This window comes from Ambystoma mexicanum, chromosome 6q (assembly GCF_040938575.1).
Source record: "Ambystoma mexicanum isolate Mex_15411 chromosome 6q, UKY_AmexF1_1, whole genome shotgun sequence".
NCBI classification, from domain to species: Eukaryota; Metazoa; Chordata; class Amphibia; order Caudata; family Ambystomatidae; genus Ambystoma; species Ambystoma mexicanum.
This window is the reverse complement of record NC_090937.1, coordinates 393,797,793-393,822,657: the sequence shown is the minus strand read 5'-3', so window position 1 is coordinate 393,822,657 and position 24,865 is coordinate 393,797,793. Positions and strand designations below refer to the sequence as shown.

The 24,865-nt window shown below is 47.6% G+C and overlaps 1 protein-coding gene across 3 annotated transcripts in view; it reads right to left on the bottom strand.

Moving 5' to 3' along the window:
- Window positions 1-24,865, bottom strand: part of MCUB (mitochondrial calcium uniporter dominant negative subunit beta) — an 824,863-nt gene that overhangs the window by 407,319 nt on the left and 392,679 nt on the right. Inside the window, exon 1 of one of the 3 annotated variants that reach the window (XM_069630879.1) lies at window positions 13,369-13,405. The exons of the other annotated variants lie outside the window; for them this stretch is intronic. Coding sequence (XP_069486980.1) covers window positions 13,369-13,390 — 22 coding nt within the window. The 5' untranslated portion in view covers window positions 13,391-13,405. Of the gene's footprint in view, window positions 1-13,368; window positions 13,406-24,865 lie in introns of those variants that run through there. 3 annotated transcript variants of the gene reach the window in all.

Genomic DNA, 24,865 nt, shown 5'->3' with positions numbered 1-24,865 from the left:
CGTAGGCGTAGTATGCCACTTCTGATCTTAACTGAAGGGCAACGTGACAAATATTGTGGTAGGATACTGATTTTTTTGGGAGGAAATCGGGTCACATCCCCATCTTGAAAAGTCAAACATAGTTCTCTGGTTTTAATCCAGTCAAACTGGTAGACCTTTAGTTTGGCTTTGTCTGGGTTTCCCAATAGTATTTCAACCGTTATCTCTGCTTCGGCTAGTATTTTGTACACATTGCTTAACCAGTTTGATATTAACTGTAAACATTTATTGAGAAACCACCTTCAATAGTACATTTAGTTCAGTTGATAGTAAACATTTTCTAAAGAGAAGGCACACTTGCCAATTGTAATGGGCCTGAAGCGAAACCAACCCAAGCTCATACCTAATCCAAGCTACAGGGATACATTGAGGGAGATGTAGTACCGCTCTCCAGTATTTAGCTTCCCATTTGGAGAATTGAAAAATTGAATCACTAGGGATGGTTTCCAGGCCATACATTAAAGATGGGATAGTTTTAATTCTCCAATAATGCCAGACCAGCTTAATTGAAAGTTTTCCGTATCTATGCAATACAATGCGTGTTTGAGAGATGGCTGTGGCTAGTTTTGCTTCCATGCACTCCAAATGGCCTTGCGCCTTCCCTTTCCCTTCAAAGAGCATTCTTAGATAATTGTAATGCTGAACCACAGAGACGGGGAGCTATTAATATTCCAGACATGCGCTAGAGGGCCATTACGCTTAGAGAATATTGCACTATTTGCGTCTTCGATATATATTAATTTTTAATTCATTTAGTTGGATATATCCCACAAAGGCATCTAGTAACTAACCTCTGCAGTCCCATCTGGGTTTTTGATACTAGGACAAGATCATCCGCATACATTAAAAATTGTATTGTATGGGAGTTAAATTTAGGAGAGCCTGATGTTACTTTAGACAATGGTATTCCGACATCGTGAATGAAGTAGTTGAAAATCGCAGATGCCAATGAGCATCCTTGCTTCAGACCACGATACGTGTTAATGTCATTGGATAGTAGCCCATCGATGGAGATGCGAACTCAAATGGATGTGTTTGAATGTAGCGAATATATGATGTCGTATAGAGAACTTGGGCAGGGGTCTCTCTTTAATTTTGACAACAATATTAGTCGACTGACAGAATCAAATGCAGAGTTAAGATCTAGAAACGCAAATAATACTTGCTGTTTTTGAGCGTGGCATTCAGCTTTAATGGCATTTAGTGCCAATAAATTGATATTAGTGCCCATTCCAGCCACGAACCCCGTTTGGTTTGGATCTCGAAGATCACAATTTTGTGTCCAAACATTAAATTCATTCAGTACCAATTTTGTAAAAATCTTACCCAGTGCGTCCAACAACGCAATAGGGCGGTAATTTGATGGGATGCACCGGTCTCCCTTTTTAAATATGAGGATGATAATTGAGGTTCTCCACGATGGTGGAATGAGTCTTTTACTAAGTAGGTCTTTAAAGATGGAGTGCAAGATAAGAGCCCATTCATGTAGATTCATTTTAAACATACGATTGGACAGTCCATCAGGTCCTTCAGCTCTTCAGCTACTATTCTTAGTTATCAGAGCGTGTATGTTATCATATGAGGCCTCTAGCTGCCAGGCTACTTTAGATGTTGACTCATATTAGAGCTTCGCATAGATTGAATCGGCGTATAGAGCAGTAAAGTGTGTAATCCATTCATGTTCATGTACTCCATTTATTTGCGCCTCGCCTTGTTGATGATAGGTGTGACTGTTCAAAAGGTGCCACATTTCATATGAGTTCTTATTGCCCATTGCATACAACATTGCTTCACCATCATGTTGGAATAAATATGCCCTGCGCCCTCGCAGCCAGTTTTTATATTTGCATGCCAACGAGTAGGTGAGGAGGATTTTAACAGGGTTCTTTTGGTTTTCCTAAACTCAACCTTAATATGATGGGTTTCATAATCATACGCATGGGCATGACAAATTCTGTTTTTGTGTGGAATCATGTTTTTTTGCAAAGGGGATTAGTAACTCGGAATTACTGTTTGGAAAACATAGATCTCGAATTGTTGTTTATTGCATTCTTGAACATATCTAATGTAGTCACATTCCAGGTTAATCTTGATCGAGCAGAATTTACTGTTAGTTGGGGGAGATATTGTGCCCTTATGTTTATTCGTGCATTCCATTCTAGCTCAAGAATCAGCAAACTATGATCACTATTTATGTGATCTTTGATGGTTACATTTTTAATTTGCTGAAATAATTTACGATCAACATAGATGTAATCTATGATGCTAGAGCTGCATCCCCTATGCCATGTGTAGTGTGGCAGTGTGTCGCCCAAAACTGCACCATTGACCATGATGTAGTTTTGTTCACTCATAAAGGTGATCCACTTCTGCACGGTTCGGTTTTTCCTTCCCTCCTTCCAACAGTCCAGGTTTAAATCACCAACAATGATTGTGTATGTAATAGAGCTATCTAGCATGATGCTGTGAAAGATGTTGTTTAAGCCAGCATAAAATACCTCATCGGTCATTGCTGCCACATTACGGTAGATGTTAATCAAAGCAAGAGACATGGTTTGATTTGAGATTTTTACCAGCTGGATATGAGCACCTACAGAATCCCAGGGTGAAATCTTGAGGCCTGATTTAACATGTAATGCGACAAGTAGTCCAGATGTCGACCTACCACCACTCGGGATAACCTGCATCAGTGCAAGCTCGTAGTTGTCCCAAATCGGGGTATTGACTAACAAAGTCTCCTGTAATGTGAAACTGTTCCGACGTGTCTTTAAATGAGGAATATAAATGTGCATGGCCTCGGGTGTTCGAGCTTACAATTGTTAAATTAGGCAATGTCGATTTGATTGGTGCACCGTTCTTAAGTGCACCGTTCTTAAGTACACCGTTCTTGTTAATTCACGCCTCTCTCCGTTGGAACCTCTGAAGATATTTAATTTGGTTTTAGGGGTTTGCACTCGTGATGAGATGCTCTCTGGGTCTTCTGCTAAAAGGAAACCCATTTCAAAGAGTTGCATTTTACAGCGCCAAATCGATTGCCACACCACCCCCGAGGGGATCCATACTCTTACTACTGAGGATAAATGATCAGAAATAAATTCAATTTGATCAATGTCTAATGTAGAGATATTCTGCAGCTCCTCAATTTCCCCAAAAATATTCAATACACTCTGCCGATTTAGATCATATGTTGGATAGGTGCCCTCTCTGCATTTTAAAATGAAAGTAAAGAAATGTTCTCGTTGTGGATGAACATGTCAAGGCATAGCCGGCTGCTCAATTTTACGTAGAGTCCATTTTGATTGTGCAGTTTTATCAAAAGGCCTTGGAGCGTTCTGTTCTTCGGACCAGGATCTACCCACCGGTCTCGTAAGCATGTCTGTTTGTTGGCGAGAGCCAGGCTCTAGGATGCCTCAAGCTGCTTCCACAGGAATGCATTGCGGCAATAGTGGGTTAGAGAGAGCTTTGGCGAGATTAGTTGCTATATATTCCTCTACCTTCTTTTTTATTTCTTCGATTGCAACCTGAGACATTCCTGGCTCCATTAAGGAGCTTGTCTTGGGTAGTGGGACAAACACCACCATTCGAGGCTGAAACACAGGTTCAACCCCAGGTGGATTAGATTTCTGCAATTCCTGCGTGGTTTGACCCACAAGTAATAGCAAGACGTTATCGCCCTGCGGATTCAAGTCAGTTGCTGCTTTTTTAGGGGTGGTGTTTGTACTTGACTTAACTGTCGCCTCAACTGATTCAGCTGGAAAAGCATGCTCCTTTAGATGTTTCAGGCCGCAAACCAACTGAGAAAGTGGAGAGAGAGGGTTTTTTACTTCTTCAGTAGGCCCATTTGCACCTACTGGTGGTAGGCTCATATTATCACTTAATCCCTTCCTCACCGGTTCCTCCAAATTTGCTGATGAGGACACCTCATTTTCCCGAGATGGGTGTATAGTAGAGGATTTCCTCATCGCTTTAAAAAAGGCATTGAATGCTGTTCGGGGCTGTTTCAATCCCGGCATGTTCTTTGTTTTCTTAATAAGCGCTAGGGATTTTTTTTGTTAGTAAAGGTCACATTCCTGACTTGTAGCTGCTGGACATGCCCCATGCCCGACAGGGCAGCTACATCATGTTTCTTTTTGTTCGATGGAGCCGTATTTGCTTCCACGTCACTGGGCGGCAAGAGTGTCCGTTCTAACTCTTGAAGAGGGGGCACCTTTAGCAATGTTTCACAATCACAAATTGTGCCTGGAATTGGAGGTATTGGACATGGCGGCAAATACACGGGTGCAACAATTTCCGCCGCCTGAGGAGCCGGCTCCACCGTACCCAACACCTCCTCACACTCCACCGACTCGCTCGGCGCCATGGATTTCAGCTGACTATGGTTTCTGTTATCTTCCTTAACTAAGTTCTGAGAAGATAGCCATTTCATTAGATCCTCAAATTGGAGTACTTGATTAGCCAATTTGGAATCTAATGTCTCAAACAGTTTGCATAGGCTGTACACAGCAGTGTTTATCGCTGTGAGAGCTGGCTGAATCATGAGTAGTTGTTGAAGTGTATTGTCAGTGGGGAAAGGTTTATTGGGGCGAGGGGTGGGAAGTGCAAAGGATTGCAACATTGGGTTGAGATGCGCTGACGAGTGCTGAACAATGAAGTTGCTATAGACTCTATAGACACACATAACAACGATTGCTGACTGGGCGTTATATTCACATTCTCCATTGAAATTGGAGACTCGTGTTCACTCGCGTGTATTGAAATTACAGTGTGGTCAGGTTACAAACGCGGGAATGCGATAGGAGAAATATTCATTTCCAATCTGGACATTGCATATTTGTTTTTTAGTGATGCAATCATGGTAACATCTGAGATGGGAAGTGGATTTGCTCGCCCTAGTGGCGTGCAGTTTGCTGCATGAACTTCCCCAATGGTCATGGGAGAGAGCGTACCAGCACATGAAGAAGAAGCGGGAAGCGGGGATGAGGAGGATGGTAAAGCTGGGCTAAGATGTAAATCAAATGGGAATTTAGTTTTTAAATTGCCCGCACAAGCAGTTGGCGTACAAGAAGACGCAGAGAAAAATGTTTGTGGGTTTGTCGCTGAACAAGGCATATCAATTGTTAAGGGGACCGCACAATGCGAAGAAAGAGGCATTGTTAAAGGCATTGTTAAAGGAGCAAGAGGCGGCATACTTGTTGTGAGCTTGTATGTCGAAAAAGCCATACTATCGCAAAAAATGTATGAGCAAGACAGCAAGACAACAAGACAACAATTTAGAGTAGACAATAATGCGCACAGCGATGATGTATCAAAACATTCACCAAACACTCGCCAGTCGTTTTGTGGCACCGATCCCCCTTACTCCAATTGTGCCTACAAAGTGCTCTCAAAATAATTACCTGAAAAGCCTCTGAGCTAAATAAATCTCAATGTAAAAGACTTAACTTGACCTTTAATTAATCCTCTCCGCTCATCCGCGCCTTCACGGCTAAGCGGCCAAGCGTACTTAAACAAGTACTTACTACGAGTGTGCGCGCACGGGTGCGCGTGCAAACTCGTATTTGTTCGAAAGCTGCTACTGGCCAGCAAAGAAGGCGGGACCTACACAGATAGAAATTATTTTGCAATTAGTCCCAGTGATTCAGATAGACGTACGTTGCCATTACGTTGCCTCGAATAGTGGCTTACTTAGTCCAATCAATCCAATTCAATCCAAGGAAATGCTCTCGTATCGGGATATTCACAGGTAAGAGCGGGAGCGAAAACAGCACGACCCAGCGGCCAAGCGTACCTAAACAAGTACTTACTACGAGTCTGCGTGCACGCGCACATTCGGGTGCGTGTGCAAACTCGGATTTGTTCAGAAGCTGGTACTGGCCAGCAAAGAAGGCGGGACTTAGTCCAATCAGTCCATTTCAATCCAAGAAAATGCTCTCGTATCTCGTTTCGGGATATTCACAAGTAGGACCAGGAGCGGGAGCGAAAACAGCACAACCCAGCGGCCAAGCGTACTTAAACAAGTACTTACTACGAGTGTGCGCCTTTGTTTTATTGAGTTCCTCATCGGTGGAGGAGTGGAACAGCTCTTTACATTCAAAGGGAAGGTTGAGTACTTTGTCCTTAACCTCCTTCGAGAACTTTGTAGCATGCAACCAAACTTGGTGGGAGAGGTCTACCCCAACCATAAGGCTCCAAGCAGAAGTGTCTAGATGATGGGCCGCGGCCTCCAGCATGTCCTGAGCCAGAACTTTGCCATTGGATAGGCCCTCTTTAAAATCTTCCAGCCTGTCCTGTGGGACACATTCCTGAAATTCGGAAAGCTCCTTCTACAGTTTGAGATTTGCCGCTGCAAGGATGACTTTGGTATTCACCTGCCACAGCTGAAGACCAGAATTGGAAAATACTTTTTCCTAACAGCGTCAAGAACTTTGTCCTCTTTGGACAGGACCTGAGAGGCAGCTGTGGAGGATGTTGAGGACGGCTTAAACTGTAGAGTAGCTGCTGCCACTACCGTTGATGAGGTGAATGGACATGCAGTCAAAGGTATGTCCTCTGACGAGTGTAGCTTGTAGCAAACGTTAATTTTCCTATTTACATGCTGCCCGTAATGAGGTTTCTCCCAGACCTTGTAGGCTTCAGTAAGCACATCCTTTTGAAGGAAAAGGCTTGTGCGCTCCTGTGTCGTAAGAGTTAACGCTCCTGAAAGTACTCCTTGTGGAGTTGGAGGCTCGGTTATTGGAATATCCATCAATGCCATCATAGCTAAGACCGGGTCATAAAAATCTCTGACAGAGTGGGACAGGTCTTCGCTATCCTGGTCCGCTTGTTCCTCATCAGTTATGGTGGGAACAGAAAACTGATCCGCAGCACGTGGTACCTCAGATACTGTGGGCATACTTTGTTGCGCAACTGGTGTCTTAAGCACTGGTGAAAGTGGAGGCAGTGGTGGCAGTGTAGGACGGCACCACCCTGAAAGAAGAGGAGGAGGAGGCGGCGGCCCTACCGAAATCTGCTGAGGAGTACGAGGAGCATGCTGAGGCTCGAGAAGCTTAGGATACATTTCTTTTAATAGATCCTTAAAGTAAGCCTTCATCGGGTCAGAGTGCAACAGGGCCTGGAATTTGCCAAAGAACACGACCTCAGAGGAAGGTCTAGGCAGAGGAGTGGGTAGAGGCAGCTCTGGAGGGGCATACCCTCAGGATTGTAATGAGGCTGGCTGCCGAGATATTCCTCCTCCAACTGGATCTGCATAAACTAAGGGAGTGGACGCAGGAGGAAGCGAGTCTGTGTGTGGCAGCGGGAACCGTGCACGCCAATCCATTGGAGGGCAAAAAGGATTTCTATTATCCACATTCTGTGGAAAATGCCACTCAGCCCCAAAAATATGCCCCTCTGCACAGCCGTTGAGAACGTTGGTGTGAAAGAGTTAATCAAAATGGCTACCTCAGAACACGCAGGTTGAACTGCCATTTTGGCACTGTCTGAAGTGATCTGCGTCACATGTTTTGGTGAGGCTATTGTCACTACAGGCGTTTCAGGGGCTTTTTTTAAAATCGATTTTAGCCTTGGGACAGGGAACCTCAGCAGAGACGGTACTAGCAGATCTAGAGCGCTTTTGAGCCCCTTTGGATTCTGCGGAAGAATTAGCCCTCAGTGAGGGAACCTCGGCGGAGCCAGTGCTTGATGACTTGGGGCCTTTGTCCTCCTTCTTTCCCCCCCTCAGCAGGATCAGTACAACCACAAGATTGTTTTTGGGAAGGTTTAGGGTCACACCCAGTAGCCATAGCCCCTGAATGAGGGCCCGCGATCTTGCCCTGTTCGGGGATCCTCAGGGTTAACCCTGGTACCTTTATTCACTGTACAGGAAACCTCGAAACTAGGCCTGGTACGTTTAGTTCCAGACTTGTAAACCTCAGGAATAACCGTGGTCAAAATAGCCCCAGAAATGTTGGGCCTAGTCTTAGCCCCCAGATGGGGAACCTCGGATGAAAATCCGGTCTTGACAGCCCCTTGACAGGGGACCTCAGAGAAAACTCTGGAATCCAGGTTAGATCCCTTTCGGGACAACTCAGGGAAAACCCTGGTACCAGAGCCACTTGGGCCCCTCCCGGAACCAGAAGACCCCGGGAAGGAGTCCCTTGGCTGAGGTTCCCTAAAAAGGAAGGAAGTTACCGGAGGCTTCCTTTTTTCGTCGATGAACTGCTTTAAATGTGGAGGAGGAAGACGTTGGAACACCTCCGTCCATCTGACGAGCCTACGCTGGAGTGCCCGGACGGAGCGATAGTCGCAGTAGAAACAAAAGTCACACCGATGTTCTGGGCCCAAGCACTCCAGACAGAGAGAATGGGGATCCGCCTTGCAAAGCTATGTTCGCATGAAGAACAGGACACGAATCCCAGATGCTCCGGCATAGACGGAAGAAAGAAGACTGTGGAACCGGTGGAACCGGAGAAGGAAGATGAAGGACAAGGGAACAAAAAAAGTAAATTCCCATAGATGCAAGTGTGTCCGACGGAGACCGCGCGGAGAAGAGGACTGAAGGTCGATGCGCAGGCGGCTGTCAGGAAGCCGGGGCTATGGACACGCGCAGTGGCCACGCGTAAAAATAAAAGGACAGAAAAGTTATTTTTGATGCTTCAAAAGTGCTCCGGTCCCGTCCCAATGGACGAAATGTCCCAAAAGAATGGAGGAAAGGGGACGGGACATAGGAGTATACTTTCTACTCTCCACCGCACAAGACCTCCACCACAATGTATTATGTGCTGCTTGCAGCCATGCAGGCGCATGTAATGGTTGGAGCAGAAATCCAGATGGTGTGATGGTCTGACCACGATCTGTGCATAGTAACTATGGATGTAGGTTCGGGGGCACCGGTTGATAGGCGCTGGGTTTGTAATGAAACCCTCTTTTGTGACAGCATTTTCAGGGATTCCTTTCAGGTAGAAATGAAGGACTTCTTCCGGCGCAACAACACAAAGGTCACACCGCTTCACACAGTCTGGGAGGCGGCTAAAGCCACCTTATGCTGCCGGATTGTCTCTGAAGGAAGGGATGCTCTGCGAGCCAGAGCTAAAGGAGCAGATAAGGGGACTGGAAGAGGAAGCGAGTTCTATGGAAAGGGGCAGTCGGAGGACCTGATGCAGGAGATAAGGGACCCGAGACGATAGTTGGGTGATATATGTCAGGGAAAGGCAATGGCACATCTCCACTTTGTAAAGAAGCAGTTCTTCGAGAAGGGGGATAAATCCCACACCCTATTGGCATCTTGCGTGAGATGTCAGATCAGCAAGAGCAGTCTTTCAAATTAGGGATTTGAAGGGTGTGGTCCTAGTCGATCCTGTCACGATAGCGACTAGATTTGGGGAATTTTATTCCCAATTACATACCACAGAGGACCATGTGTTGGAGGGGAAGATCCGGGCATATCTGGATTCTCTCCCCCTACGGAAGCCGTGTGTGGGGGAGCAGGAGGCCCTGGACGCCCCCATTTCGGGGGAAGAGATATGTGTCACAATCTCCTGTCTGAAGGCGGGGTCGACCCCGAGGCAGGATAGTTACAGCCCAGCGTTTTATAAGAGGTATGGTCCCCTTCTAATTTCATTCCTGACAAAGCTTTTTAACAGTATATTAGATGCAGGGGCTGCTCGTCATGTTTCACACTAGCCCAAACTGTGGTTATCCCCAAGGAGGGCAAGGGCGCATTGGAATGTGGATCATATGGACCCATTTCGAATGGATTGTGTCCTCCCACGTATTCCTCATCTTGGATATATACAATATCCAGCTTCAGCTGCTTCTGAAAGGTTTTACGGCAGAGGGCGCTGTGCGTCGATACAGTCGACTCAATGTCCCTCAGGCCTCTGTCTCGAGTGTGAGGTCATTGAAGGTATATACAGCACGCGCCACACCCATTGGCTTCAGTTCCGTTTTTCCGAGTAAGCTTACACTTCGGCGGCGGCGGCGTGGCCTGGCAGCCATGGAGTAGGCTGCACTCAACCTGGGCTCCTTTATCCTACATCGATCCGTGCAAGGCGCATGCCTTTATTCCTTAACAACCTGCATAAAAAGAGACATGTGGCTGTGTGAGATCATGTGCTCCCCATTGGAAGAAACTGCAGCTTCATCAAATAAATAATGCCTGAGAAACAAATTGCCGAAGTTTTGCCCAAAACTGCAATCGCTTTTCAAAAATGGCCGCTGGCTATAACAAAGGATTCCCGGAATGCCAAAGCGACGTTGCTGCGACCAAGAGACACGGCCAGCGCACCTATGCCTTTGCCTGAAGGGCCGGCACAGAGAACAGCGGTGTGAAACGCTTGGTGCGCGCGCCGAGTGCCAGAGGGAAGCAAGCGGCACACACCGGACAATATCCGAGGAAGTGGCCCCCCACGAGGGGCTGCAAGCCAAGAAGCGTACTGCCGTGGGCGAAGCCAAGATGCAGACAGGATGGCCCCGTGAAGCGCGTACGGCTCGTGACACACACCTGTGCAAGCCGAGGCGCCGAGGTAGGCGGGCTGCAGTATAGGAGCACCGGGGGCGGGCAGTAGCACCCGCGGTTCCATCTGCATGACAAGGGGGCCCCCCGGGCTGATACGTTGCAGAGAAGTGGCCCTGAAAGGTATGGTAAGCAGCCCATACGCCGCGGCGCGTGAGGAAGATACACTGTAGCGCTGCTCACTTCATCAACAGTGAACTTGTATAGGACGCACGTCGTGTATGAACGAGGACGAGCCAATTCCTCGAGAACTAATATATAGGAGAGAGGCTCGCGGGCATCACGAGGCTGCACACAAAGGAGTCAGCACTGCTAACAGGCTATTTTATAAAAACGTGGTCTGCCCTGCATATGAGGCATGAGCCCACCGTGGAGGTCATGCATGATAAAATTCAAGACATTCTCTCAGAACGAAATGCAAGGGGGTCTGCTCTCTGAAACTAATCGCTAGCAAGTAGAGAGCCAGTATGGTTGCACCAGCATAAGGGACCCAAGAAAGGAGGACACAGCTGAAAGAGACCCGGTGGCATAGTAAGTGGGGACGCCGGTGCAAAGGAGGAAATGTCAACTGGAACCTCCACCTGAATGTACGGAAAAGCTGCAATAGTGCTTGCAAGAGGAACAGATAGGTGCACGACCCACAAGATTGCATAGAGGAATGGCCCAGACTGGGGCGAAGACCACGCAATGAGTGGAGATTAGCCCATGGTGCACCTAGTGGCCCCACCTGCAGTGTGGACAGTGGTCCCATTCCACTTGGACGAACGGCAACTAAGCCATGGCGGGACACATGCACGCGTCTAAATGAAAGGCAAGCTATCGCACAGGAAGAAGGGGGACGGAGAAGCGATCCAATAAAGGACCGTAGGACACTATGGTGAGACCTCAGCACCTTATCAAGCGGAGTGAGCACTCCTGAAGACTACGGAAAGTGGACGGGCCGGAGGAGCTGAGGCACTGCAACGGCAGCCACTTGAGGAGCAACTCCATAGTGCGGCGGCGCAGAGCTAAATGAAGAACACGTAAGTCTACACACCAGCAAGCCCGAAAGGACGCCAAGCCGCGACGAACTGAGCATAACGGCGTACAGTGGAAGACTGAGGACGGAAAGCTGAGGTAATGGCTCACAAAGGAAGCAAAAGTAAAATCAAACAACCATCTATGGACATCTTTGCCAAACCACAAAAGACTCCTAGTACGCCTACACAAGCAATGGCTGCTGCAACAGAGGGAGTGACCCCGCTGACAAATGAACACCAAATTTTAGCGGCCATAACGGAACTGAAATCCTCCTGGGGGTCTGCGTTGGCTGACATGAAAGTGTCTTTGGAAACAAAGATTGACGCAGTATGGTTGGAAGTTAACCTGCTCAGGCAAGATGTGAGAGCGCTGTCCGAGCGAACCAGCGGGTTGGAGAGCGCAGTAAAAATGAACACAGAGACAAGCAATGCTAACACCAAGGAAGTCCACATACTGAAGCAGCAAGTAGCCAACCTGGAGAATCGGGCTGAGGAGGCAGAAGGGAGAGCGCAATGCAACAACGTCCGGTTGGTAGGCTTGCCAGAAGGTGAAGAAGGATCTGACCCTACGGACTATGTGGAAAATATGCTCATTCAGGATATTGGAGCCGGTGAGCTTTCAAAAGGATTCGCAGTGGAACGGGCGCATAAGGCCCTGATGAGAAGGCCAAAACCGGGAGCCCCACCCAGAGCAATCATCGCCAAAATATTGAATTACAGAGACAGAGAAAAGATCCTGGAGTTTTTTCGGAAAGGGGGTACAATAAAACGTGCATCGGCAGAGGTCACTGCTTACCCGGATTATACGATAATGGTACAGAGGCAACTGTACAGCTATGTGGTGGTGAAAAGAAGATTGAGAACTTCTGGCTTCAAATACATGTTGCTGTACCCCGCGAAACTTAAGGTCCTGCACAAAGGCAAAGCACACTTCTTAGAGAATCCAGAGGAGGCGACAAACTGGTTGGAGGCTCAGGGGATCCCGGATGTTGGAGACGCACAAAGAAGCGGTGAACAAGATAAGTGACTTGAGCTAGAACTCAAACTGTGAGAAATGTGGGGGTGCACGATAGGAATGGTTGCAGGAACAAGAGGAGTAGCGAGGCCGAGATGAACATGGTAAATGATTATACAGACATGTATGATAAATGGCGGGCAGGGGGTGTCGGGAATGGAGATAGCAGACAAGAAAACGATGACAAGCCAGCAGTCATAGTGATGGGACATTGTAACATGAGACATTTGAATATATGGGACTGGAATATAGACGGTGCAATGCAATCGGCTTTAGGCGCGCTTGACTTGATTAGAAGAATGGAGCAACGGGACGGAGAGGCCCTAGCCCCGAGATTTAGAATAGTAGGAACGCCACCAGGGCGATATCTCCCTGCTGAGCCACGAGTACAGCAATAGCCGAAAAGGGCTAGATGTGGGGGTGCCTGAGATCCAGGGATGGAGCTGGGCAACAGTTGGGGAAGGGTGGAGGTGATAGGGAGTTGAAGGGTAAGTTGGGGCAGGGAGGGAACGGGGGAGGGGGGAAGTTGGTGAACAGTTGAGGAGTGTGACAGGGTTAGGAAGGGGGAAGGGCGGGGTTGGATTGGTTGGGGGAAGTTTAAGTTGGGGTACGAGCCTACACCCTGAAAAGGCGAGACATGGACTGCACTTGTGGAGGGAAGAGCGGGAATCTAATATGTTATGGGAGACCTTAAAGTAGTTACCTGGAATGTCAGGGGGCTCAATAGCTATCTAAAAAGGAATAAGGTTATGATGTACCTGCGCAGGCAGAAAATAGACATAGCTTTGCTACGAGAGACTCACCTGACGCAGGAAAAGTTGGCATTGGTCCGAAAGAAGTGGAAGGGGACAGTCGTGGGCGCATCATATTCAGCCTATGCCAGAGGGTTGATTACTTGGGTTGCGCCGCATGTCCCGTTTCAGTTGCTGCACTCTACGGTTGAGCCAGATGGGAGGATGGTAATAATAAAGGGGTTAGTGGAAAATAAAGAAATATGTATCATAAACACATATGCCCCAAACCAGGATACGGTGGCGTACTTTAGAACTTTATATAGCAAACTCAGCGTGAGCCTCGGGGGGACAGTGATTTGGGGAGGAGACTTTAATTATGTATTGAACCTGAAAATAGACAGATCTGATACCAAAATAGATAGACCCACCCCAGCTGCCAGGTCGTTGCAGTCCCTGTTAGCGGATCTCGGGTTAGAGGCTGCATGGAGGACACACCATCCACAGGATAGACAATATTCGCAATATTCAGCCCCTCCAAGTCTACACACTAGACTAGACTATATGTTCGTCACACATGAACTAATGACAGAAATAGAACAGGCAGACTATAAAGCGAGGGTCCTCTCAGACCACTCACCGTTGATACTAGTATGGCAATATTGAACCCCGAGAGCAAAGATACCAACATGGCGACTCCGAGCAGAAGCGTTGAAAGATAATATTTTTAGGGAGGACATGAGAGAAGAAATAATAAGCTATTTCGAGATCAATACTGGTAGCGTGCAGACAGCGGGTATGCTTTGGGAAGCTTTTAAACTAGTAGTGAGAGGGATAGCCATAGCTAAGTCTAAGGGGCTACAAGGAGGGATTTTGGCTGACCTACAAGAAGCGCAAACAGAGCTAGAAACAGCACTGAAAAGGGCAGGTAACACTAAGGCAGACAATGAAGAAATACTAAGGCTGCAACAGAAATGTGCAGGATACTGGGAAAAGTTGTGTAACCTCAACTATAAAAAATACATAGAGAGGCAGCATGCAGGGGGGGACAAACCAGGGAGAATCCTTGCATGGTTATACAAAAGCGAGACTCCCAGACCCGTAATCAGAATGATAGCGAAAGAGGATGGGTGTATAGTAGACACTCAAGAGGGAGTTAATCAGGAATTTGCAGATTATTACCGTATCCTGTATGGAGATGCGGAGGACAGTGACAGTAAGGAAATAAGGGAAACACTGGAGGATATCGGATTGCTGCAAATCAGCCCAGAAGAGCGAGAGGATCTAGATGCACCGATCACTCTAGAGGAATTGTAAGAAGTAGTGAGGCAACTGCCCACTAGTAAGACCCCGGGGTCTGACGGACTCCCTAGCATTTTTTTTTTAACAACTTTATTTAATTTTCCAAGCATCACAGACATGAATCAACTCATTGCAACCCCTATCCGAGGATTCAACACAAGAAAATAAGACTGCTTTGCTCATATAAGAAGAAGAAAAGAAAAGGTGAAGCAAAAACAACAAGAGAAAAAAGCATATGTAATGAACAACAAGTTAATCCCCCTCCCCCCCAGACATATCCCAATTTATGGGTGGGAAGGTTCAATGTATTGATTTATAAGTTCAACAGGTTGGATCACTTTCAATGTAAAGTTCAAAATCAATAGATGGCAAGTGCTTCCTGAAATATCCCCAAGTCAAGGGCCTCTGCACATTCCACAGGATTAGTCATATTCCCAGATTGAAGTTTGGGGATATTAAATGATAGATATTGCGTGAAGCAGCCTTGGTTTAAAGAACATCTGTTCCTTGTTGTCCATAAATTCATGTAGTGGTAGCCATGTGTTCAAGTACCTTGAATAGGAGCCTTGGGCCTGTGCCGTTACCTTCTCCATGGCCATTACTCCCCACAGTCTAACCCACCACATAGCTGTTATTGGGACTTCCCTTCTCCTCCATACCTGTGCTAGTGTCATCCTGGCCGCACTCAACATGTGGGTTATAAGAGTGGCTGTAGGCCCTGAGTTCGCGTAACATCCCTCCACCGCCTCTGCCAATAGTACCACTAACGGATCGAAGGGCAATCCCACCCCAGTAATATCTTTGATGTGGCTTAAAATCTCCTTCCAGTAGGTGACTGCCCGCGGACAAGACCACCACATATGGATTAGGTCCCCGGATTGCCCGCATTCCCTCCAACAAGCTGCGGGATATTCTGAATTAATGGCGTGTATACGTGCGGGTGTCATGTACCACCGGAGGCATAGTTTGTATGCTGCCTCCTTAATGGAGGTGCATTTGGAACCTTTGGCTGTTCTATGCCAAATGCTACTCCAAGTTTCCTCTGAAATTGGTGTCCCCAGGTCTGTCTCCCACTTTTGCATATATGTGAGCTTTTCTTTAGGGTTTGACCCTCCCATTAGACGATCTAATCTGGTTATGCCCTTATCTGTTTGACCTTCCTGTATGGTTAGCTCGATTCCTGTTGGGTTTCTAGTTGCCCTTTCTTTTACTTTGCGGTTGGAGACCCAGTGCCTGAGCTGAACATAGTGATACCGTTCCTGCTCCGGTATATGGAACCTGGCCTAGAGATCTTTTAAGGTTAAGATGTTCTCACTGCCCCCCCCATTTTGTCTAAAAATTGGCTTACATCCCTGGGGTAAAGTCTGGGTTATAGGCAATCGGGGCCAGCGGGCCCATTCCTACTTTAATCTTCTTATTTCGTAGCACCCTATCCCAGTACCATAAGGTGGTTTTGGTCGATTCCAGCAGCATACCCCTTTTTCTCCTGTGGCGTGTAGCGATAAAGACGAGGTTCCCCAGAGGAGTCTTAGTCGCTGTTCTTTGAATTGTTACCCATTGATTACGGTCTTCTCCAGCTGCCCATTGTAACATCAGGGTTATTTGTGCAGCCCATAGGTACCTGCGGAATTTCGGAACCCCCAACCCCTCAGACACTTGTGGTCTAAAAAGAACCTTTCTTGGTATTCTCTGTCTTTTCCCACCCCAGATAAAGGACATCACTTCTTTCTGCAGTGTCTGAATAGCTGGACCGGGGAGTTTTATCGGAAGGGCTCCTACCACGTAAAGACATTTTGGAAGCAGAGACATCTTAACCGCTGTGATGCGTGCCAGCCAGGACAACTCCTGTAGTTCCCACCGCTTCAGGTCACTAGTTAAAGTTTTGAGGAGATCGGGGATGCTGGCTCCATATAACCTGTCGTAACAGGGAGTTAGTTGTATCCCAAGGTATTTTACTGATTTGCGTTCCCATTTCAAAGGGAATGAGCTTTCCCATTCCGGGGATTCGGGCCCCAAGGTATTTTACTGATTTGCGTTCCCATTTCAAAGGGAATGAGCTTTCCCATTCCGGGGATTCGGGCCAACTCTTCAGTAATATTAAGAGCCTTAGATTTCGATGAATTGATATGGAAGCCTGAGACTCGTGCAAACTCCTCCAGTAGTTGTATGGCCGCTAGTAGGGAGCTTCCAGTGTGCCTTAATATAAAAGAATAACATCCGCATAGAGTGCCACTTTCTGCGGTCCCATACCGCCCACCACGATCCCCTGAATCCCCGGGTGGCTCCGGATCCAGCATGCATATGGCTCCATAGCCATGGCAAAGATCAGGGTTGACAACGGGCGCCCCTGTCTTGTGCCTTTCTGGATGGGGATATCCTTTGTGAGTTTACCGTTGACCATAAGTCTAGTGGAGGGGTGTGCAAAGTTCGCCATTACCATGCGAGTAAAGATTGGCCAGCATCCAAATTTTTCTAGAGTTAGCCGGAGAAAACCCCAATGTAAGCTATCAAAAGCTGTAGAAGCGTCCAGAGCCGCTATTGAAAATTTTTGACCCATCCTCCGCCCCCAGTTAATCGTATTTATGGCCCTACGAATGTTGTCGTATGTGTGTCGCCCTTTCACAAACCCGGCCTGGTCTGGCAACGATACTCCCAGACATAATTCATTCAATCTTCTCGCTAATATCATGGAGTACATTTTTGCGTCCCCATTTAATAAGGAGATCGCGCGGTAGCTTGCACAATTGGCAGGATCCCTACCTGGTTTCAGCAGTAGTATCATGGTTGCTGAGCCCATGTCCCGGAAGACTTGCCCCGTGACCCTGATGGAATTAAATAGTTGTGTTAGGGGGCCTACCAGAATATTTCTAAATGTTTTATAGTATGCGTTGCTTAACCCGTCTGGGCCCAGTGTTTTTTGACCTTTTAATGTCCCTATTGCTTCCCCCACTTCTTCCTCTGTTATGGGAGCCTCCAGCTGTTGTCTGTCTGCCTCCTTAATTTGCGGTAGATCTAGTTGATTTAGGAAGGCTACCTGCGCTTCCCCCTCTAAATTTTCTTTCCCCATATTAGCAGAGTGGAAGAAGACCAGTGCCTCTTCCATTTCTTTTCCTCCCCTAATTATGTCTCTGTTCCCTTTACGAAGTTGAGTGATATGGTTCCGGAGTTTCTGATGTCTCAGCTTGGCGGCAAGGAATCGGTTGGCCTTACCTCCGTGTATATAATAAAACTGTTTTAAAACTAAAAGGAATGCTGCATCATCTGTTAGGTGGGTTTCCAAAATCGCCCTGGCCTTTTTAAGCTCCCGCCATGCCCTTTGTGAGCCCCTCTTTTGATATTCTACCTCTGCTATGCGTATGTTGGCATCCATGTTACGTTGTGCCCTCGCCCGGCTCTTGATGTAGTTTGATGTTTGCACAATAAACTCTCCCCGTACTATCGCTTTGCTTGCATCCCAGGTGGCCAGCCAGCCAGTCCCAGGAGTAATATTTTCTTGGAAATAATTTCTTAAGGTTTGTTCTATGCCTATTCGGACAGTGAGGTCTCTTAATATTATTTTGTTCAAGCGCCAAGGTTTGTGGGGTTGTTGTTGCGGGTGGTTTAATTCTATTTTTAATATTACTGGGGCGTGATCTGATAGGCATCGCACGCAGAGCCACTGTTTCTGAAATGAGTACCATGTCACTACGGGAATGACCTATGTACAGCAGAATAAGGAGTGTAGGTTTTGTCTTGTGGGTTAAAAAATCGCCACGTTTCCAGCAGGTGTAAGTCCCTTAGAAAGTTAGCTAATGCTGGTCTAAATGTATGGTCATGGGAGTAGGGATGTAACGGTATAACGGTATACCGTTAACGATACTGTGAACCACTCAATTGAACAATAAGAACCGTCACATTGTTTATACCGGTATACCGTTTATACCGTTAAGTGTGCTTTTCAATCTGATTTGGAAAGGCTGCAGTAAGCAAGTGCTGCACAGTCTTGGTCTTGCACTGTTGGATGTGGCATCTGCCAAGTAGTTTCAGTTGGAGCAGTTTTTAATGACATTCCATAAACCACACGTGCCTGACACAAAATCAATATGTTAGCAATAGGAAGAATAAATACAGTGGCAAGAAGCGAAAGGTTTCACTTTGGTTCGGTGGCTTTGGGGTTTAAATATTTATAATGGATAATGTTTGCTAAACATATGACAATGGGGTATTTGCCTGGTTCTATCATTGAATTTACATATAATAAGTCGCACTGCGAAATTCACTCATCTCTGTGGGTATTCCCTGCTGCCATACCAAAGGGTAACATGTCCGTGATTACATGAACACCTTTGGGCCCGCAAGTAAACTAAAGGCTGTAACGTAAAGGGAGCGTGCGTGTGCGTGTGTGTGTATGCGCACAAGCTTATACTACCATCAGCCTCCATTGATCTGTGGCATGCAGGTTATAAAGATGGCAACATGTTCATCTTCACCAGTAGCCAGTGGGGGAGCTGAAAGCCACAATAACCACTTAAGAAAAGCTATTCAGTTTGCTTTGCCAGTCGCACCAGGGCTCCCCCTCCCTCCTCCTCTCCACACATGTGTTTGTGTTTGGTGGAAGCAAGGGGTGGCATTTCAGTGGAAAGTATGTTGAAAAGCCCAATTCTGGCCCTGGGTGCCTGGTTTTGTTTGTGATGATAAATCTGACAATTTATGACCTTTTAGAAAATATTTGTTAAGATTGGTGAACTCCACCTGATATACCGCGATAACCATGATATACTGTCACTTGGCAAGAAGGTTATCGTACCGTCATAAAACTAATACCGTGACACCCCTACATGGGAGGTAGCCGGGAGGGTTTTATCCATGGCTGCATCCATCACTCCGTTAAAGTCACCACCAATTAGGATTTTCCCTATGCCCCATTGTGCAATTCTGGGAAGCAAACTCAGCACAAATTGGTCTTGTTTTACATTAGGAGCGTAAACAGAAATCAATGTGACCAGTTTTCCCTGCAGTTTCCCCCCCAACATCAGATACCAACCTTCCGTATCTTTTTTAACAAAACGTTTTTCTCAAAATTGGTACCTTTTGCCAGTAAGATACCCACTCCCCGTTTTTTAGTCCCACTAGAGGCCAGGTATTGTGTTGAGAAGGCCCTATGTTTCAGCCTCCATTCATCATCGGGGAGCAAATGTGTCTCCTGTAACCATACTACTGAGGCCTGCATGTCCCTCAATCTGTTTAATATGGATTTCGGCTTAACTGGGGATATCAGCCCCTGGACATTCAGTGACACGAAAGTTCGGTCAGTCATCACCACACTTTTAACCATTTGTCCCCTTCATTGTGTTCCAACTCGTGTATGTTGTAAAGTATTAAGTTTGTGTATTGTACCCTTCCACCCAAAACATTCAAAACATAACGTCTTCCCTCCCCATTAACTTTTGGATTGTAACTTCCAACTTGCATTACCAACAGAATACCTATGTAGTGTATCACCGGGTATCCTATCTCCTGGGAGAAATGGGGCCCGGTCATCCCTTTACCCCCCTCTTCCCCCCCCTCTCCCCCCCCATTTCGTCATTTGATGGCTTGTGTGACTACAACTCTTATGCTAAGCTGGTTTGAGGTTCCATTTCAGGTACAAGTTTCTGATTTCTTGTTTCCCCTCCCCCGTAGTGACGCCATTCTTTTGCTTTGAAGAGGATGTCTCCTGTTACTAGAAGTTGCATGACCTCTCATACATGATCCGTGAGTTGCGATTCTTTATTGCGCCTTCGTGAGCGAGGTCGCCCCGGTCTCCACTGGCTTCCCCCATGCCTCCCTTCCAATTTGTCGCTTCGGGACAGGGAGTCTTCTCTGTCTGTGTGGTTGCCTCCTTCCCCTTCTTGCATGAGGTTTGCCATTTCTTCTTCCTTGGCAACCGAGAATCTGTGGCCTTTCCACTCGAAGCGGAGGCATGTTGGGTGTCCCCATCGATACCGCACCTTTCTAGTTCTCAGCCAGTCTGTAACCACCCTCAGCTTTTTCCTCATGGCAAGTGTTGCTTGGACCAGGTCTTGAAACAGTTGAAGTGACATAGAGCGAAAGATGATAGGTTCTTTTTTGCGAGCAGCTTGCATTATGTCTACCTTCAATTGATACAGGTGGACCCGAGTTAGGGCGTCTCGTGTCAGGTTCTTATTAATTTGGTACGTAGAGTAAGTTCTGTGTGTACGGTCTAGTATAATTTCTTTATTCTCTTCCACATTCAGAATGTCGCAAAACAGGTCGGTCACGTATTGTTGTAAGTCCGAGTCCATCACGGATTTCGGAATTCCACGAATTCGAATGTTATTACGTCTGGACCAATTTTCAGCGTCCTCTTGTCTGTTTTGCAATTGTTCCATTTGCTGCTCCAGCTCATGCACCCTATTCGCCAGGACGTCATGCTGGTGGCCCTGTTCTGTTACTACCGTTTCAACCTCATCAATCCTCTTTTCCGCTGCCAGGATTCCCTTATTGAGGTCCGAGATGGATTTAGCCAGGACACTTGCACTCTCTTTGATATCCTTCTTGAGTTCTTGTAACAATTGCAAAAGATCCGACTTCCTGATAGGTGGGTCTTCCAGGGTTTCCGTACCCTCAGCAGGGGGGTTATGTACCTGGGCTAGTGCTTGTATCTGGTTGCGCTTTTGTGTGTCTGCTGTTTGTAACAGGGCTTTGATGTCGCCGGACCCCTGGCCCTTGGCTTTAGTTGTTTGCTTGGACATCATGGTCGATTCACCGGGATTGTGTCACTTCAGAACAGAGGCGATGAGCCCAGGTCGGCTTAAATCCCTTCCCTAAGGCCTCGGGTGAGTTTTCCAACTACAGCCGCTTTGCTGAGACTTTATAAAACTGAGTGTGGCCAATCTACTGCCATGTAGTGGAACTTTGGATGGAGGGTTATTTTGAACCTGCCGAGACAGTCTCTAAGGGACCATCTGCCCCTTTCTTCCCCCGTTTTCTGGGTTGAATATCGCAAGGCGCTGTGTTATGAAGGAGTGTTTGTGCTTCCTGATTCATGCATGGATAGCCGCTTATGTTAGCACATGACTATTGTATCCAAGAGCCTGTCGCCTACAATCACGCCGTCTACAGGTGGCGGGATGGGGCCAGTTCATCTGAGTTCCACTTTGAGTATAGTTGCTGACCCTAATCTGCTGCAAAGCTTTCCAATGGCCCAGCTCCAGCAGTGATATGTATAGTATGGGTATCGCCACCATACTCCAATGGCTGAATCTTGATCATGCACATCGGTCAACACTCCCCCATCTCCTTACCTGCTTTCAGGTTCTAAGGGCTAGCCGTCCAGGCTCAGCTCCTCTGTCTGCTGCTCAAGACAATGGTGGATCAGCTGCTGCTTATAATCAGGAATATGGCCCTCGACATGGCCTCACATTCCTAGGCTCTCCAACCAGATCGCTTCTCCCACCCTGATCGGAATGCCAGAGTAGGCTTATATGGCGCAGGGGGGAGTGGGGGGGGGGGCAGGAGTATCCGTTTCCGAGTGTCACCTCCACTTTGTCAGTTCTCCTCCGGCTCTCCTCCGGTGTTAGGCCCTCTGATGTTTGTCTCCAGGAGACGGTGCTGTGGCTCCAGCGATGGCTCCCGCCATGACCCCACTGGGCAACGGAATCCCGGTGGGCACTTTGCCTCTGGGAGACGGGGTCTACTCCCCCAAAGGCGTGCCCGGACCAAGGCCTAGGTCTCTGCAGCGGTCCGGTTGGGTCTCAGTGCCCTGCAGCCTCCTCCAACACACGCACAGCGAACGGTCAGGGGGCTACTGGTCTGCCGGCGCCACGCCGTCTCAGCCTTCCCCTCCCTCTTTTCGAAGCTCTGGCTACCAACAGTGCGGCGACTCTGCTAGTCATCCATGCAGGGCCAGAGGAGTCTCCCGCCGTCCTCCTGCTGACGCCGCGCTGTGCACTGGAGCCCGGTTCACTTATCCGGGCTTCTCTGCCCCCTAGATGTTCGTAGCTGCCTCTCCCGCCGCTCCACCCCAGCAGGACCTCGAGATTCCAGGTGGGGGGAGGGGATAGGCAGTCACCATGCGGCTTCATATGAACAGATATCCTCCCCAGTTATGCCTTCCAGGATGCGCATTTCTCCGACCAGGGTCTCGGTACCAACACCTGGATCCTCGATTTAGTTCGCTGTCTCACCAAGCCACAATTCTCCAATTACCAACGGATCGTGGGTTCCCCAGCAAAGGAGCTCAGCCTCGTCCGCCATCTTGGTCGCGGGAAGGCCAAGGCTGAAAAGTTTGTAGAACTCCGTCAATAATGGCTCTAGAGCTCCCCACGGCGCCTCTGTTCTCCTCGGCTTCCGACACCCGTTGGTGGGACTTGCCGGTCCGCCTAAATAGTTTTGGGGGTACTGGGGGTTCGAGGAGGGGCTAGGAACCCAGAGCTCCTCGGCTGGCCACGCCCCCCCCTCCCCAGCAAATTTTCTAAGATGTACAAAAATGAGGTACTCCCCCCGCTCCTAGAGATGCTAAATGAGGCATACGAAGCTGGAAGACTACCAGAGTCCCTAAGAGAGGCGATTATTATACCACTTCCCAAGCCCAATAAACCCGGTTGTGAGTGCGGCTCCTACAGACCCCTGTCGATGTTGAACCAGGACAGTAAAATATTGACGGCGGTACTGGCAAACAGGATGAGGAGAGTCATTAATAAATTAATACACCCCGACCAGACAGGCTATGTCCCCAATAGGAACACATCCAACAATCTTAGGCGACTCCACTGAGTCATTGAACTTGCAAACGGGGATGCGGGCGAGATGGCAATAGTTTCGTTGGACGCAATAAAGTCCTTTCACTCGGTCAAATGGCCATGGCTGATTGCGGCCCTGACTAATTATGGAATAGGACCGGGCTCTCTCAGGTGGGCCAAGATATTGTATAGTGAGCCGCTGGCCAGGGTTAAGACAGGAGCGGTGATATCAGAGAGGTGGCAGCTCGGCAGGGGCACTAGGCAGGGATGCTGTACATCTTGGCCTTGGAGCCCCTGGCGATATACCTGAGGCAGCAGTTTGACATAATAGGCATCACCATAAAGGGGAACCGCATTTAATTTCCTTGTATGCTGTTGATATGTTGTTGTATTTAGGCTACCCTGAGGAAAATCTTCAGTATGTCCTGGAAGTGATGGAGCGATTTGCAAGGCTTTCAGGCATAGCTGTGAACCCCAAAAAATCTTGTGTATTTCCACTGGGCAGGTATAAAGGGATCCCAGTAGAGCAGTTACCCATCCTGCAGATACCATGGGAGGTCCGTACATTCCGATATCTGGGAATAGATATATACCATACAGTGGAAGCAGAGCACCAAGAAAGCTATTAAGAACATTGAAAACAGTATGAAGTTCTGGGTGAAGCTCCCCTTGGCGATGATGGGACGAGGGGCAATGCTGAAAATGGTGGTCCTGCCGAGACTGCTGCACTATTTTGGGAACATCCCATACTTGATACCCAAGCGATTCTTTGTCAGACTAAACAGCATATGCAGGGAATGCCTTTGGCACGGGACAGGGAACAGATTAGCCCTTTGGAAGCTACAAAACTCACAAGAAAAAGGGGGTATAAAATTACCTAACCACGAGATTTATTATATAGCAAGTCAACTTCAATATGTAGATAAATGGCTCTCTGAGGAGCCGACCTCTGAATCCAGGCTGTTTCGCTTGGACTGTGCCCCATTCTTCCTAAAAGAAATGATGTGGTTGCCCTGATCTAATATGGACGGACGCCCAAGGTTGATGACACTTGGGTGGGAGATCTGGCGGAGAGCCTGTCAGATAATGGAGAATTCAACCCCGTGTTCCCAGCAGGTTCCATTAGTCGCCCTAGTGGGAAAAGACAAGCAACTCAGATAAACGATTAGGAAGCACTGGGAAACTGTGGGGATAGCAACAATGGGCGACATGTGGCAAGAGGAGAATTTAAGGGACTTTGAGGGGCTGGTGGTGGAAATGGGGTTGCATATGGGGCAGTACATCACATATCATAGGGTGGTGCAGCGAATTAAAGAGACATTGTCCGAAGTAGTACTATCAAGATAAACAGGACTCCACTATAGACAATATATGACATTGCAGAGGGTGGACATGAACTATCTAGAATATATGAGCTGATGATGACCAAAGCGGTGAAGGAAGTGGTACAGCTTAGACAGGACTGGGAAGAGGAAGTGGGTACCCCAATGAGTGACGGGATGTGGGAGCGTGCTCAAGGATACCACAAGAAAGTGTCAAGAAAT